At 35.6% G+C, this 17,429-nt stretch overlaps 1 protein-coding gene across 3 annotated transcripts in view; it reads left to right on the forward strand.

The window, feature by feature from the left end:
* SLK (STE20 like kinase) overlaps nucleotides 1–17,429 on the forward strand; it is a 70,374-nt gene that overhangs the window by 28,563 nt on the left and 24,382 nt on the right. For all 3 annotated transcript variants that reach the window (XM_072621502.1, XM_072621504.1, XM_072621505.1), the window contains exons 5-9: nucleotides 3,379–3,451; nucleotides 3,605–3,799; nucleotides 9,182–9,263; nucleotides 14,047–14,175; nucleotides 14,914–16,311. In XM_072621502.1, the coding sequence (XP_072477603.1) occupies nucleotides 3,379–3,451; nucleotides 3,605–3,799; nucleotides 9,182–9,263; nucleotides 14,047–14,175; nucleotides 14,914–16,311 (1,877 nt within the window). The remainder of the gene's footprint in view (nucleotides 1–3,378; nucleotides 3,452–3,604; nucleotides 3,800–9,181; nucleotides 9,264–14,046; nucleotides 14,176–14,913; nucleotides 16,312–17,429) is intronic.

Consider the following 17,429-nt stretch of genomic DNA (forward strand, 5'->3'; position numbering starts at 1 on the left):
TTTCTACAATCTTTAGATATTCAGTTATTGAATACCTAGAGGTGAATTCCTTCTAATAGGGAATTTTAAAGATTTTATCCTATATATTATATGTAAAGATACATAAACATGTTTGTATGCAAATATATTTTTAAAAATTATATTAAGCTTTAAAATTCACTCACAGAAACTTTATTAAGTGCCTTCTTTGTCCAGGTTACTGTGCTAAGTGTCCAGAGGAGTTACAGATTTTAAATAAAAGACAATTCCTTGGCTTTAAGAAACTCACAAATGGTTATAATATGAAATAGAATATAAGCCTAAAAGAATTGTACAGAGAAAGTGCTAGAAGGATTCTGAGATAGGAAAGATGATAAAATCATAGTAAAATTGATAATTGAAAAACAAATAATCAAAAATATCCATATACTTCAGTGAAATTCCAATGTATGGTGGACTTAAGCATGAGAAAAAAGAATTCTATGAAAACTATAAGAAAGATTGGAGAAAATGGAATAATGTGTTTATCTTAGTTGTGGTAGGAAGATGACTGTTCAACAAATAAAAGAAATTATTAGGAGCAAGGTAGGTTTCTTGCCAATTTCAATAAGAACAATATAATTAAATAGAAAAAGAATACACTGGAATATATATGGCAAATATGACATTAAAAGCTTCACAATAAGTTTAAGGAACTGTTAATTTATAAAGGAAACTAACTCCCAGTTGATGGTAGATAAAAAAGGATATGATGAGGCAATTTTTGCTTGAATAATCACGTGAACATTTTTGTTCAATCTCACTGATAATCAGAGATGCAAATTAAAACAACTTTGAAGTATTATTAGCTCACAGTTATCAGATTGGTAAAAATAAAACCAAGGAAACTCGTTGCTGTCAGACTTACTGGGAAACATACATTCACTTGTTGCTGGTGAATTTGTAAACTTGTAGGATGTCATTAAAGAAAATTTTGTGCAGTAAAAGTTGCAAAACCAATTAAATCTCTTGCTCTAGTCGCTCCATCTTTGGCAGTGACTCCAGAGTGTTTTTAGAAATGAAACAGGTCACCTCTTGGAAGATTTTCATAGCAGCATCAGTTGCAATGGCAAAAAAGCAACAAAGAAATGGTTAAATGAATTTTGAGTCATTAATGTGATGGAATAATACTATGAGGTAATTAAATGGAGGAGAATGAGTATAAATAAACCTGGTAAACCAGAAGAACAGAGTTCACAACGTCTGTGAACCTGTGAGAGGAAGAAGGGATGAAACTGAATGGATAAATAGCGTTTTGCCTTACAGGGAAAGGATTAGATATTTTCTTGATTAACATCAATTTTAGCAATTTATAGCTTAGTTACATTGCCATTTAATATGAAATTTATGATTTTTGTTCCTTGTGGTGAGTCGTAGTTGGAACAGAGTTGTCTCGGGAGCTTTGAGGGTGCCGTTGAACAAACGGGTTGGAGCTGCTGTAGTTCACATCTTTTATGACATCAGCATTTGTTACATACTTAGTCAAAAGAAATGTGTAATAAAATGGCGAATCAAGTCACTGAGAATGTTTTTTTTTTTAAATTCTTACTTGCCAAATACATTATTTTTATGTTAATGAATTGTAACAAACAATAAAAATTACAGTTGGAGTTTCTGCTGGTGAAAATAAAATGGATTTGTCAAGATATTTTTAAAGAATGTTTTCAACAGAATTTTATAATACAATTTAAACAAGCATTAATCAAATGCTTATATGTATGTTGATAGGCATTGGGGACACAAACACAGTATAGTTACTTTCTTCAAGGAGCTTGCATTTTACTGAGGACAAATAACACGTATTCAGATAATTACATAAATTTAAAGTAATTTTTGAGGATTGATGGGCAGCACTGAGGGAATCAGGAAGGCCTTCTGTAGGAGGTAGTACTGGAGCTGTGCTTTGAAAAGAGAGCTGGGGATTCCAGGATCAGAGGAAATGAGAACATTCTAGGCATCGAGGACAGCTTGTGTAAAATCACAGACTCAGAGGAGATGAAGTGACTTATACTCAGAAGGGCCATGGCTAGAACGTAGAGAGTGTGAAGAGCAATTACATGAAATTTATCTAGAAAGTTATGTTGGAGCCAGATTGTAAGTGACTTCACATATTGGTTGGAGGAATTATAAATTCTTTGAAAACTGAGATTGTAGTTTAAAATTTTTTTCCCTCAGTAGCTGTCATTGTGTCTTATACTGATAGGTGTTTATTAAATATTTTTTTGAATTTTGAATTCCAAAGGACTATGTAATACAGAAGTTACATAGTTTAGATGACAAAACTTAAAACCCCATGTCACAAAGACTATTTAATATGCTAGTGATTGACAAAAGGCAGATCACTTAAATTTTCTATGTTCTGGTTCCTTCATCCATGAAATACAAATAGTTCCTGCTTTTGCTTATAATTTCAGTGAGCTGAAATTGTTCTTTGAGCTGCTTGGAGAAAATTGCGATTATGATATTCCAGCAAATATTTATCAGAATGGCTTTAAAGGAACTGGCAGAGGACTTTATTAAAATATTTCCACATAAAACTATGCTATTTGCTGCATTTTTTATTTCGTTTGTTAAGTACCAAGTGGTTAAATTATATTTTGTACCCTGTAGTACTAAATTACTGATATTTTTACAAGTTAACTGTTTAGACTTCCAATTATGAGAATTATCTACAGCTTGCTTGAAAGTTAAATTTTTCCTCCTAAATATATAATATGAAATATATAGTTTTTTATTTTTATGCTGAATTTGACAGTTGTCTAATCTCACAATTTAGATAGTGAAATAAGATGAGTTTAAGTGTTACGCTTCTTAGTTACACAAATTTAAAGCAGAAGCTATTTGGTGCTTTTTTTCTCTCTGCTCCATTTTAATGAAGAAGTTAGCTGTACATATGCTAATTCATATGAATTCAGTGATTCATATGATTTTAATATAATTCAATATAATTTTGATTTTTCAAGCTACAAGGAGAATGTTTTTGTTGTTTTGAAGCACCTAGCTATACCAGTTGGTATATTTTGAGGTGTGATGTGTTATCTTTTTTTAGCTTTATATCAAAGAACCATTTTGAGTTCTGAAGAGAGAAGAATTTGTTTAATCACGATACACAAAGTGTTGGAGAAATATGTTTTCTGATGTGATATTTTCTTTATAATTATGTTTTAGACAGGAAGAGGAGAAGGGTCCTAGAGATGGTTGAGAAAAAAGTTTTAATTATTTGTGTTTAGGATATGTTCTAAAGCTATAGGGTAAAAGGCTTGAAATGCCTTTTCTTTTTAATCTGTGGGATATAATGAATTATACTGTAATATCTTAAAATCACTTAGTAACCGTTTTTGTATGGATATTTTTTTCAAGCGGATTTTGGTGTATCGGCTAAAAACACAAGGACAATACAAAGAAGAGATTCTTTTATTGGCACACCATATTGGTATGTATTCAGTTTTTGAACTTATAATAGTGTGTAATAAATGACTAGTGATTACTAATATTGGTCACATAGAAGAACCTATACTTACTACATGATTTGTAATCACTGTTCTTGAGTTATACTATTAAAGTTAAATTTTGTCTGTCCTGATAGGATGGCTCCAGAAGTGGTTATGTGTGAGACATCTAAAGATAGACCCTATGATTATAAAGCTGACGTTTGGTCCTTGGGCATCACTTTGATAGAAATGGCTCAGATAGAACCTCCTCATCATGAGCTAAATCCGATGCGAGTACTATTGAAAATTGCAAAGTCTGAACCTCCTACACTGGCACAACCTTCAAAATGGTAAAATGTTTTAAATGTTCATAAGATGTATAGGTTCGAATTTAGTTCTTCTACAATTCAAGTCTATTTAGAGAAAAGTTTGTGGGTCAAAATTTGTGTAAATTAGGAAATAGATGTGATTTCAGCTATGTATCTAACTTCTTACATATAAAAAAGTCAGTTGTGTGGAATTGTATATTCTTTTTAAAATGTGAGAGACTTGAGCCCTGTTTAAAAATTTTAGTTTTTGTGCTATGAGAAGGTGAAACATACATGTACTTGACACTATGTTGGTGGAATTTTTTGTCAATAGAGAAAATTTTTGAAGTGATGAGATTTTTTTTTTGTGTATTTTTATACCATTTTTTCTTTACAATAGCCTTGCCACCCTCACAGAATCCTTTTTTTTTTCCATTTGGTCTTTGTATTTCTTTTTTGTAAAATTTATTTATTTATTTTTAGTTTTCAACATTCATTTCCACAAGATTTTGAGTTCCAAATTTTCTCCCCATCTCTCCCCTCACCCACCCCAAGACACCGTGCATTCTGATTATCCCTTCTCCCAATCTGTCCTCCCTTCTACCACACCCCTCCCTTCCCTTATCCCCTCTTCTCTTTTCTTGTAGACCAAGATAGATTTCTATACCCCATTACCTGTATTTCTTATTTCCCAGTTGCATGCAAAAACAATTCTCAACATTTGTTCCTAAAACTTTGAGTTCCAACTTCTCTCCCTTTGTCCCTCCCCACCCATCCTCACTGAGAAGGCAAGCAATTCAATATAGGCTATATATGTGTAGTTTTGCTAAAGACTTCCATAATAATCATGTTGTGAAAGACTAACTATATTTCTCTCCATCCTATCCTGCCCCCCATTTATTCTATTCTTTCTTTTGACCTTATCCCTCCTCAAAAGTATTTACTTCTAATTACCCCCCCTCTCATTTGCCCTCCCTTCTATTATCCCCTCACCTCACTTATCCACTTCTCCCCTACTTTTCTGTGGTGTAAGATAGATTTTCATACCAAATTGAGTATGCATGGTATTCCCTCCTTAAGCCAAATGTGATGGGAGTAAACTTCACTTTTTCCCTCTCACCTCCCCCCTTTTCCTCTCCATTGAAAAAACTTTTTTTTGCCTCTTTTATAAAAGATAATTTGCCCCATTCCATTTCTCTCTTTTTCCTCCCAATATATTCCTCTCTCACCCCTTAATTTTATTTTTTAGATATCATCCTTTCCTATTCAACTCATGCTGTGCCCTCTGTGTGTGTGTATATATGTATATGAATAATCCCTCCAACTACCCAAATACTGAGAAAAGTTTCAAGAGTTACAAATACTATCTTTGCATATAGGAATGTAAGCAGTTCAACTTTAGTAAGTCCCTTACGATTTCTCTTTCCTGTTTACCTTTTCATACTTCTCTTGATTCTTATGTTTGAAAGTCAATTTTTCTACTCAGTTCTGGTCTTTTCATCAAGAATCCTTGGAAGTCCTCTATTTTCATTGAATGACCATTTTTTACCCTAAAGTATTATACTCAGTTTTGCTGGGTAGGTGATTCTTGGTTTTAATCCTAGTTCTTTTGACTTCTGGAATACCATATTCTAAGTCCTTTGATCCATTAATGTAGAAACTGCTAGATCTTGTGTTATCCTGATTGTATTTCCATAATACTCAGATTGTTTCTTTCTAGCTGCTTGCAGTATTTTCTCCTTGACCTGGGAACTCTGGAATTTGGCTACAATATTCCTAGAAGTTTTTCTTTTGGGATCTCTTTCAGGAGGTGATTGGTGGATTCTTTCAGTATTTATTTTGCCCTCTGGTTCTAGAATATCAGGGCAGATTTCCTTAATAATTTCATGAAAGATGATGTCTAGGCTCTTTTTGATCATGGCTTTCAGGTAGTCCCAGAATTTTTAAATTGTCTCTCCTGGAACTATTTTCCAGGTCAGTTGTTTTTTCAGTGAGATATTTCACATTGTTTTCTATTTTCTCATTCTTTTGGTTTTGTTGTGTAATTTCTTGGTTTCTCATAAAGTCATTAACTTCTATCTTCTCCATAAAGAACTGTTTTCTTCAATGAGCTTTTGAACCTCCTTTTCCATTTGGCTAATTCTGCTTTTTAAAATATTCTTCTCCTCATTGACTTTTTGGGCCTCTTTTGCCATTTGAGTTAGTCTATTTTTAAAGGTGTTATTTTCCTCAGCATTTTTTTGGGTCTTCTTTAGCAAGCTGTTGACTTACTTTTCATGATTTTCTTGCGTTTTCATTTCTTTTCCCAATTTTTCCTACACTTCTTTTGCTTGATTTTCAAAATCCTTTTAGAACTCTTCTATGTCCTGAGACCATTGCATATTTATTTTGGAGGTTTTGGATACAGAAGCCTTGACTTTGATGTCTTCCTCTGATGGTATGCTTTGTTCTTCCTCATTTGAAAGGATGGAAGAAAATACATGTTCACCAAGAAAGTAACCATCATCTGTAGTCTTATTTTTTCCCCCCTTTTGGACTTTTTCCACAGACTTCTGAGTCCTTTGTCAAGGGGAGTGTATACTCTGGGGACCTGTAAATTCTCAGTTTCTCCAAGGTGGCACAATCAAGGTAGAGGAGTTTACTCCTCTCCTGGCCTGCACTTTGGTCAGGGAGCTACCACAAGCTTTTTTGCCCAGGATCTGTGAGTAGGATTCCTTGTCCAGAGCCTCCACCAGCTCCACCACGACAGCACTCTTCCTCACCGCAGGGCTGTCACTCATTGCTGAGATCCAGATCAGCCACTCAATTCCCTCAGGGTCTGTAGGTGGAGAGCTCCAAAAATGGACACTGCTGCTGCTGCTACAGCCTGGGGCAGAGCTAGGGGAGGACTCTGCTCACTTCTTACCCAGGTGAAAGGGCTTTCTCACTGACCTTTGAAGCTGTCTCTGGCATTTGTGGGTTGAGGGATCTGGGAACCACAGCTGCCACTGGTGGCACCCTGAAGCCTGCTCTGGTCCTGTCCTTGCTGCTAGGCTGCACTCTGCTCTGAGCCTGGTACAACAGACCTTTTCTGTTCGCCTTCCAGGCTGCCTTGGGCTGAAAATTTCTTGCACTCTGTTGTTTTGTAGCTTCTGCTGCTTTAGAATTTGTTTAGAGTAATTTTTTTACAGGTATTTTATGGATTGTGGTGGGAGAGCTTCTTCAGGTCATCCTTCTAGTCTACCATCTTGCCTCTGCGCGCCCCCCCCACCCCCCCGCCGCTTCTTTCCATCAATGACAAAATATTAAGCAAAACAAATTATCACAGTAACTATATCTGAGCGCATGTGATACATTCCACAGATTAGTAGTAAAAAATTTTACAAGATGTAGTCCAACCTGGTCCCATCCTAACATGCTCTGTGGGCCAGCCATACTGGCCTACTCATACATGACAATCCATCTTCCATTTCCATGCCTTTGTACTGATTTTTATCCCATGGGTGGAATGTGTTCTCTCCACTTTCGCCTGTTGAAATCCCTGGTTTCCTTTTAAAACTTAGCTCATATGCTTCTTTCTTCATGAGGCCTTTTCCTTTTAGCTACTGGTACCTTGCCCTGCAAAATGTATATGTGTGTGTGTGTGTGTGTGTATGTGTGTGTGTGTGTGTGTGTGTGTGTACATATACATGCATATGCAACACACATCCACACAAATACATGTTTGTATATATGTATGCATGTGTCTATATACACATGTAACATACACACATCTGTATATTGTATATACATGTGTGTAGTTATATTTCTCATATTTATGCCTATGTAAGTATAAGTTGCCATATGTATACACATACACATGTATATCTGTATTCATCCCCCCCCCACCCCAACCCTTTGAGGGCAAGAGATTACTTTTACTTTTGTCATTGTATCCCCAGTGCTTTCCATACTACCTGATACTCAGTAGATGCTTAATATTTAAGAAATTCATAGTAACCCAGTTGGTGTAATAGTATTCTTGTCTTTCCACAGGTCTTCCAGTATTGAATGTTTCTATTTCTATTATCTTTGTCACTTTGGGTGTGAAGTGAAACCTCAGAGTTGATTAATTTTTATTTCTGTTATTACTAGTGATTTGAAGAATTTTTTCATATTGTTGTTTGGTCATTTGTATTTCATTTTTTGAAAACTGACTGCTTGTCTATTGGGGAATTGCTCTTAAACTAGCATAGGAGATACAGTCTTAGATCTAGAACTGGAATGGCAATCAGAAGCCATTTAGTTCAGATCCCTCATTTTACAGATTAGGAAGCTGAGACCCAGGGAGGTTAAGGGATGCTTAAGGTCACACAAGTAGTAAGCACTAGGAATGGGATTAGAAACTAGGTCTTCTCCTTTAAGAACTGATGTTCTTTCCTAGTCTCCTCATATTTGTGACATTTCTCTGCATGTGTTAGATGTCAATCAAGCTTTATGAAACACAGTATTTGTAGTAGATGGAAGACTGGCCTTGGAGTTGGAAAGACCTGGGCTTAAGTCCTGCTGCTGACATCTATTGACTGTGTGATCATGGAGACATAGATCCCTTTACCTCTCAGTGCCCCATGGAGCTTTGTAAGACGATAAGTTACAGGTGAATTGCACATTTCCATTGGTAGAAGGAGTTTCCACACTGGGACTTGCCCATACTGATGAAATCGAAGGTCTAGCTCTCCCCCTCCTTCACTCTATAAGAATTTTACATGAAAAATCTTGACAGTTTCTCTTATTTGCATTGATTTACTTTTGCAAATCTCTTTAATGTTAAAATCATCTTTTTGCTTTTTCGTGAGCTCTTCTCTCACTTGTTTAGCTATGAACTCTTCTCCTAAGTATAGGTGTGAAAAGATACCATTTAATTTCTTTATGATAACTTTTTATGTTTAGATGACTAAACCATTTGGAACTTCTTGTGGTACCTGGAGTAAGATTCTGCTCTAAGCCTATTTTCTATTAAACTGCTTTTCATTTTTTCCATTAGTTCTCACCAAATAGAAGTTCAGCTGTCCACTTTTTTTTTTGTTTACTTATGTCTCACTTGTCTATTGCATTCTGCTGACCTGTTTTTTCTGTCTTGTTTTTTAATGGGTACCAAAAATTTTAATGGTTTCTGATTTGTAATGTGATGAAATCTGGTATTGTAGGACCTCTTCATTCTTTGATTTTTTCATTCTCTTACTTGAAATATATTTTTATTATTTTTTCTAGTTCTGTTAAAGTTAACCTTTGTTAGAAGACTAAGTATGTAAATTCATTTAGGTAATAGAATTTAAAAAATCAATCCTGTTGGATAAAACTGCATATTTCTATGTACTGAAATTTTACTGTATTTTGATTGAGGGTTTGGTAGGTTACTAAGGAATAAAATTAGATACCAAGTCATTGTTTAAATTCCTTTTGAAGGTCCTCAAACTTTAAGGACTTCCTAAAGAAATGTTTGGAAAAGAATGTGGATGCCAGGTGGAATACTTCCCAGCTTCTCCAGGTAGGATAAAAAATTTGGCATGAAACAGCAAATTTCATTTTCACTTTTCTATGGGAGGAATATAATTTCAGATTCTTTGAATATGTTCTGGATGAACTGGGAAATTTAAGCATCCATTGTAATGTTTCACATTTTCTTTTATTACAGGTCCTATGTAGATCCTTATCACAGTTTATTTTATTGAGCATATACACTGCTGGAGAACTATAAATATGGCCATTCTCTGCCCGTTTGGTTCAGTTTAAGGCATCAGTGCTGGGATGTTTTGACTTGGCTCTGATCTTGTTTAACTGTTCAGAACTTTTAGGTTCTTTGTTTAAAAAGTTATAACACTGTTACACTACTTGGCTCATAGTGTTGTGAGAATCACATGAGATAATAGTTGTGAAGCACTTAGCGCAGAGCCTGCCACATAGCAGGTGGTATGTCAATGCTTCTTCCCTTCCCGCTTTGAGGAAAGCACTTTGCAGACCTTCAAGTGCTGTACAATTCTGAACTGTTATTGTTTAAATTGAGATTTTTTTTATATTGAAAACAGTTTGAACTTTATACTTGTCTACATAGCTAGATCCTAAGCTTCCTGAAGGTTAGTGACTGTCTGACTTCTAAATATTAACTGATGTTTATTGCAATAATAGGTGCATAGTAGATGTAGGTTGAAAATAATGTTGTGTGATTGCATACATCTGATTTGCTTTGACAGGATTTTCTTAAGGAATTTATATACAAGTGTTTTATATAACTTTAAAAGTATATTAGTGGTGTTTTCCCCCAGACTTCTGGTTGATTTCATCAGCATGGAATGCTTCCTAATGAAGAAACTTCTTTTATGAGTGCAGTTCAGTAATCTCCTGCTACTAGAGGGTTTCCTGGGGGCACTGAGCTGATAAGGGACTTTACCTAATACCTGACAACCAGTATGTATGTGTCAGTCAGGACTTGAACAGAGGCTGTGTTGACTCTCTTCTAGCTCTCCATCCACAATGCCATGCTGCCTTTCTCATCTGTGCTAATAATAAATAAAGGGATAAGGAGTGAACCTGTGATTTCATTATTAAAGGGACCCTGTCTGGTAAAGAAACCCCCTTACCAGTACAAGTCTACACCTCTACAGTTTATAGTTTTAGCAATATTGTGTAGGGTACTGGGAGGTTAAATTACCTGGTAAATTTACCAGAGTCACATAGCCATTGTGTGAATCAGTGGAGGCTCTTGATCCCAGCTCTTCTTGGCTCTGTGAATGGCATCTTGGCCTCTATTTCTCAACTGGTAGATGAAGTGGTGAAACCATACAAAGAAATTTGAACAATAAAGTTTCAAAATTCTATGTGAGAAATTCTTCTTCAGTCGTATCTTTGAATTTTAGATGGCATTTTTATATGGATTGGATTTATTTTGTTTCCTAAGGTAGAATAGTTACTGATATTTTAAGAGTTTATGGTAAATATAGTAATTCTAAAATTATAATTACTGCAGATTTTTTTTAAGTCTTTTTAAACACTGAAAGGATGAGAGTATCTTTTTAGAATAATCTTGTATATTATAGTAAAAATAATTATACAAGTTAACTTTTGCAGCGCTGGAACAGTGCCTTTGTACTTTATAGGTACCAAATTTATGTAGTTAATAAAAATTTAATCCATGGACCAATTATAGGAAAAAGTTGATATTTTCTGTCATACCAAGTTTTTGTATAAGTGCAACATTTTAATTTTTTCTTTGAAAAATAGATGAAAAAGTTGCCAGTGTGTTTAGATTTTTAAACAGAATCTTATCAAATAAATAGATTTTTTTACACATATTAATGGAACTCAAAAGTCTTAATGGAGCGGTTCTGGGAAAATGGTATAATAGGTCAGAAAATTCCAAGCTCTCCAGATTTCCCCCACAAACAAGACAAAAACAGTGCCTCCAGGTGAACATAGAGCAGTAAAAACAAACAAGAGTTGGGGCAGAACTGTAGTCCTCCTGGGAGAACCGGAAGAAAAATCCCAGAACCTAGACCTAGATTGATCCCTGTGAAGTGTGAACACCTCCAGGCAAGTTCTGCTGAATCAGCCTGGGGCTCGCTGGGTTGGGAGCCACAGAATTTTCACCTCCTGAATGAGTGTTGGGAGACCAGACAAGTGTGGGGAAACTGGAGTCAGAGCAGGGGAAAATTGAGGGAGCCTTTGCTGATAATGGGTACCAGACCTAGTTATACTGCCAAGTTGTGGCCCTGGGCAAGAAGGAACCAGTATACTCCCAATGAGTGCAGAAGCAGTGGGGAGCTGGCTGTGGGCACTTAGAGAAGGTTTTGGTTCCAGGCCAGAGGGGTTCTCCCCTCTAAAGATCCTCTAAAGGAGGATCTGAGTCCAGAGACACCATCCCCCCATGCCCTAGGACTAGAGGTGATTACAGTAACTGCTTTAAATAAAAAGAGAGAGAGAGAGGGAGAGGGAGAGGGAGAGGGAGAGGAGAGATGGCAAAGGAGAAAGAACCAAACTACAGAAAGTTACTATGGGAATAGAGAAGACTGGGGTTCTTCAGAGGAGGATATTGAAACCAAAAAGCCTCTCCTGTCCCCCAAAATAACATCAAATGGTCACTCACCCAAGAATTCATAGAAGAACTTTAAAAAGACTTTAAAAATCAAATGAGAGAGATTGAGGAAAAATTTTAAAAAGGTAATTGGAACAATCCAAGAAAGACAAGATTGTGAAAAGAAACTCAACCAACTAAAAAAGGAGATCCAGAATCTTAAGAAAGAAAGTCACTCCTTGAAAATTAGAGTTGGGCAAGGGGATTACCAACAAAGTTATGAGAACAAGAAATAACAAAACAAAATATAAGGAATCAAAAAATAGAAGAGAAAGTAAGTAGCTCATAAGAAAAACAATTGATAAGGAGAACAGATCAAGAAGAAAAAAACATAAGAATAATCAGGCTACCTGAAATGTATGATCAAAAAAAGAATCTTGATATAATAAAACAGGAAATAATTAAAGAAAATTGTCCTGAAGTGTAAGAACAAGAAGGGAAAGTAGAAATAAAAAAAAAAATCCACCAGTCACCAATTAGAAAAACACAAGACCTAGCAGCGCCTACACTAAAATACCCCAGGTCTTGGAACACTATATATCAAAGAGCAAAAGAACTGGCGTTGTGGCCAAAAATATCATGCCCAGCAAAGGTAAGCATAATCCTGAATAAAAAAAATGGACATTAAATGACTTGCCAGACTTTGAGGATTTTGTTGCAAAAAGACCTGAAATCAATAGACAATTTGACATATGTGATCCAAGAGAGATACAAAGTAAACATTGAAGACTAATTACGAGGGACTCAAATAATGACAGACTGTTACTTTTTATACAAGGAAATGTAACTTGTATGTCTAAGGTTGTTATTAGTAATTGGGTAGATTGAAAGTGTTGGGATAGAGTTGAATATGATGCAATACTAAAAAGTAAAGCATTTAGGTAAAGGTAAAAAGAATAATTTTCTTATATAAATGAAGAAGAACTGACACAGAGGAATTAGAAAGGGAGGAGGGCTGGAAGTTCTGGAACCCTATTCTCATCAGAAAATGGACACAATACAGAAATATCTGGAAGGTTATAAAAGTCTCCTAAATTCAGAAAGCAATAAAAGACTAAGGGATAAGGATGAAAGAGCGATTTTTAGAAGTAAAGGGGAGAGAACAGGACAAGGGGGACATAGAAAAGTGTCTAGATTAATGGAGGAGGGGAAGATAGGGGAGGAATTCTGATGGGGTAAGTAATAATAAGGAGGGTAAAGTAGCTGGTAAAAGTAAAGTAGAGTAGTCAGGAGGAATAGGAAAGAGAAACACAAACAGAGTAGAATTTGTTAGGAAAGAAAAATCAAGGTTAGGAATCATGCACTATATGTTAGCCATATTAAATATTGTTTGAGACTGTTTAAAACAACTAGACAGTGTAAGGTTGGAATATGGCTGCGGTGCAGGAAACGATGAGTTGATGGACTTAGAAAAATATGGGAAGACTTGGACTTAGGAAGGAAGACATTATCCAATCCCAGAGAAAGAGAGGACAGACAAGTGTAGTGCTGTCTTACGTAGATGCATGTGAATGTATATGTCTATATATGACTCTGATTATAGATACTAAATATGTGTTAAGTATATGTACATATGTGTATATGTTTGTGTGTATATATGTGTGTGTGTATGCACATGCATATGTGTGTGTGTGTGTAAAATGTGTAAAATTGGCTCTTAATTGTAGCCTCTTGGGGAGGAAGGGGAAAAAAACAGTAAAAAGTACACAGCAGAGAACAAAAGAAAACTTACAAGGAAGCAAAGAAAAGATGGATAGTTCTGAACACGATGTGTAGTATTTATATTTGAAACCTTACACTTTGCTGCACACATGGCAGTGTTTTCTTTTCTTATTTTGTATTTAAGTTTGTAATGTTTTTTTTTCTTATTGTGTATTTAAGTTTTAGAAATAAAGAAAAGGAAAAAATCTTTGTAACACTATCAGTATGCTTTTGATGGTATTGTATATCCAGCCAAATTGTTTAACTCCCCTAATAGAATCATAGAATTAATGACTTTTTAGAGTTAGAAGGGAACCGTAGAGGTCATTTAGGCTGACCTTCATATTTTGTTGATAATACTGAAGAAGCCCTGAGAGATTATCTGACTTGCCGTAGGTATCACAGTGAGTTTGTGACAGAGCTAGGATTAACAATATCCTGAATTGAGATTTACTTTATATGCAAGCACTTAATTATGAAATTTTTTTTTAATGACTGACAGCATCCTTTTGTTACTGTGACTTCTAATAAACCCATCCGAGAATTGATCGCAGAGGCAAAGGCTGAAGTAACAGAAGAGGTTGAAGATGGCAAAGAAGATGATGATGATGAAGAAACAGAGAATTCTCTGGTCAGTCTAATAATGTAAAATTCCATTTAGGTAGAATTTTGATTGAGGAATTTTCTGTCATGTTAAATATCAGGTATAATTTTTATTACAAAATACCATCTTAAAGTTACTTTTAAGCCAGTTTTGTATATGTGAAAAATCTTGTTTGAAATTTGTTTTTATCAGGGAATAAGTAAAAATATTTAAGATATTTGTTCCAGCCGTAGGTAGTATATAGCATTGCGCTGTTAAATTGCTAAAGTTAGAATTTTTCTAGTCACTTGCTACTTAGAGGCATATGTAGAAAGGATATTTAACAGCCAAGTGTTTTAAAAAATGATTTAAAATGCAAGCTTGATCAGAATTCCCAAGACTAATGATCTCTTTGCTGCTATTTGTTGTTAACTAACTCTGACTATTCCTTATTGGTTGAAGTAAAGTTAGGGATGAGTACACTTTGGTATGCAATAGAGGCATTTTTAGAGCAGAAGTTGTTTATTTTATTATATATTGTAGCTGACCAACACCAGAGCTGAGAATGGTAGTAGAATATTACTTTGAAGAATTGTTTCTCACTCCAGACCTGGGTGTGGTAATAGGAGATATCAATAATTCTGTAAAATTAATTGTTTAATAGGGTAACTTTTCCTCTGGATATTAAATCATCAGTGTGTTATGCTTTCAAAACTTTTTTTTGTTGTATATATAATATCTAGGAAAAGAATACTAAGCATTTTTTTAATTGTTAATATCTTTTAGCCTATACCTGCTAGTAAGCGTGCCTCCTCTGACCTCAGTATTGCCAGTTCTGAAGAAGATAAACTCTCACAGAATGCCTGTGTTCTGGAATCTGTATCAGAAAAAACAGAACATAGCACTATTGGAGACAAAGCTCAAAGCGGCATTATTAGTGAGAAAACCGTCACTGGTGAGCCTGGCAGAATTGTCGAGAGAAGTATTGATGACATTGCTGTTAATCACCATGAAAATATTGTTGAGCTCCAAAATGGGATAGGATTAGTTAGAGAGAATAAGAAAGAAGAGAAGAAACTCAATGTAGAAGAGACATCGGAAGTAGAAGACCATGTTAGGGAAGGAAGTGCAGTGATAGAAAGAGAAGAAAGTGATCTACTTACAATCTCAGAAATAGGTGCTGCTCTGAAACCTGAGGAAGAAAAAGGTCAGAACAAGCAGCAGTTATCTGAAAATGAGATGATAAAGACAAATGAAATTAAAGATAGTGCTGATTATGCAGCAGAACTAGTTTCTGAAGAGACTGGAGAAAAAGAAGAAAACATAAGAGAGGCAGACATTCATGGAGCTGAAAGTGAAGTTAAGCTTAAAACAGAAGTGCAGGATAAGATAGAGGAGACTGAAGTCACCAAAGGTGAGGTGGATGACACAGATACAGTGGAAACAGGGGAAGTACTGGATCTCGACCAGAAGGCAGCTCGAAACAATGCCAGCGAAGCTCAAAGTAATGACAGAAAGGAAGTGACTGAATTAAGTGAAAAACTGAAGCAAATTAAGCCTATTATTGAGCCTGAGGTTAGTGGTATTGAGGAAACTCAGGTACAAAGGATAGTTGAAACAAATAGTACAGATCAGATATCTGTGGAAGGTAAAAATGAAAGTATATGTGTTATGAACAGAAGTGAGGAACATTTAATCAGTACTTCAGGAGACATATTGGCTGTTGGTGAGAAGGCAATGACAAATGAAATGGAAGAAATTAAGGAAAGAAGTAGCACTGAAGAAATACAGGTCCAAGACCCAATGATTCATGCTGGTGAAAAGTCAGTAGGAAGTAAAACTCAGGATTCTCATCAGCCTCTGCTAGACATAGAGCAAACAGAATTTCCAAGTGAAATACCAATTAAAATTGAACCTGAAGTTATTGTAGCTTCACAACCCAGTGAACCTCAACCTGTCCCCATACCCAGTATTAATATTAACTCTGAAGAGACAGAAGATAAAGGGGAAACAGGTACACTATCCCAAGTTGAAACTTCACTACATTTAGAACCTGAGAATCAAAAGGAAAATGATACTGATTCAGGCACTGGTTCCACGGCTGATAATAGCAGTATTGATTTGAATTTATCCATCTCTAGCTTCCTAAGCAAAAACAAAGACACTGGATCAATCTCTTTACAAGTAAGTACCTTCAGTTATGCATTTAGCAAGTATTTGGTCTCTCAGGGGCAAGATAGTAATTCACCTTGTCATTAATTTAGAACTAATAGTTTTAGAAATTTTTATTGCTGTCCTTTGTTTTCACATCATCTTCTTTTCCAATCCTATCTCTTTCTTTTCATCTGCCCATTTCCAATAATGAAGAATACAAAAGAAAAAGGGAATAAAAGCACCTTAAACTAAACAGCACATCAGTTGAGTATGATAGTATGTCCAGTGTTTTGTACCCAGCATTTCCCAGCTCTGCAAAGGAGAAAGGTGCATCTTCCTATTAGATGTTTTTCTTGTTGTTCCATTGTTTCAGTCATGTTTGACTCTTTATCACCCCATTTGGGGTATTTTTGGCAAAGATACCGTAGTGGTTTGCCATTTCCTTCTCCAGCTCATTTTACAGATGACGAAAATGAAGCAAATAGTATGAAAAGACTTGCCTGGTGTCACACAGCTAGTAAGTGCCTGAAGCTGGATTTGAACTCAGATCTTCCTGACTCCAGGCCTGGTGCTCTATCCACTGTGCCACCTAAATGTCTTAGTAAATAGCAGTGAATTAATATACAAAGTCTTATATGAATTCTAAGCTGTAAGATTAAGAAAAAAATTGAAAGAATTAAGGGAGATTCTAGCTGAGTCTTTATTTTTGGTGGCCAAAACTTAGCTGACAAAGAAAAAACACCCTTTCTTAGCCCAAGGCCACAAGACAAATGAGCACGTGCTCATTTTCCACCACTGTATGTTCTTTCTTCCTCCTGACACCATCTCTGGTCTGACTTCAGTAACTTAGTGATCATAGTTCTTTTCTTTTACCTTTGATATTGTCTCTTAGTCTAGTGGTTGCTTGCTGGCATCCAGGACCCCTAGGGCTGCAAGGGGTGGATGAGGAGATGGGGACAGGGCCCACTCTTTCTCTACATATACATGCATACGTAATTTCCTTTTCAGTGTCTTAAGGTTTCAGTGGAAGGGGGGAAGTCAGGGATATGGGAGCAGATGACAGGGTAGAACTGGTGTGTTGGGAGCACAGGAATTCTCAGCCTTGGTATAGGTATCAAATTATCTTCATTATTAGTGTTTGTTTAATG

The sequence above is a fragment of the Notamacropus eugenii genome, chromosome 1 (assembly GCF_028372415.1).
Source record: "Notamacropus eugenii isolate mMacEug1 chromosome 1, mMacEug1.pri_v2, whole genome shotgun sequence".
In the NCBI taxonomy this organism is placed as follows: domain Eukaryota; kingdom Metazoa; phylum Chordata; class Mammalia; order Diprotodontia; family Macropodidae; genus Notamacropus; species Notamacropus eugenii.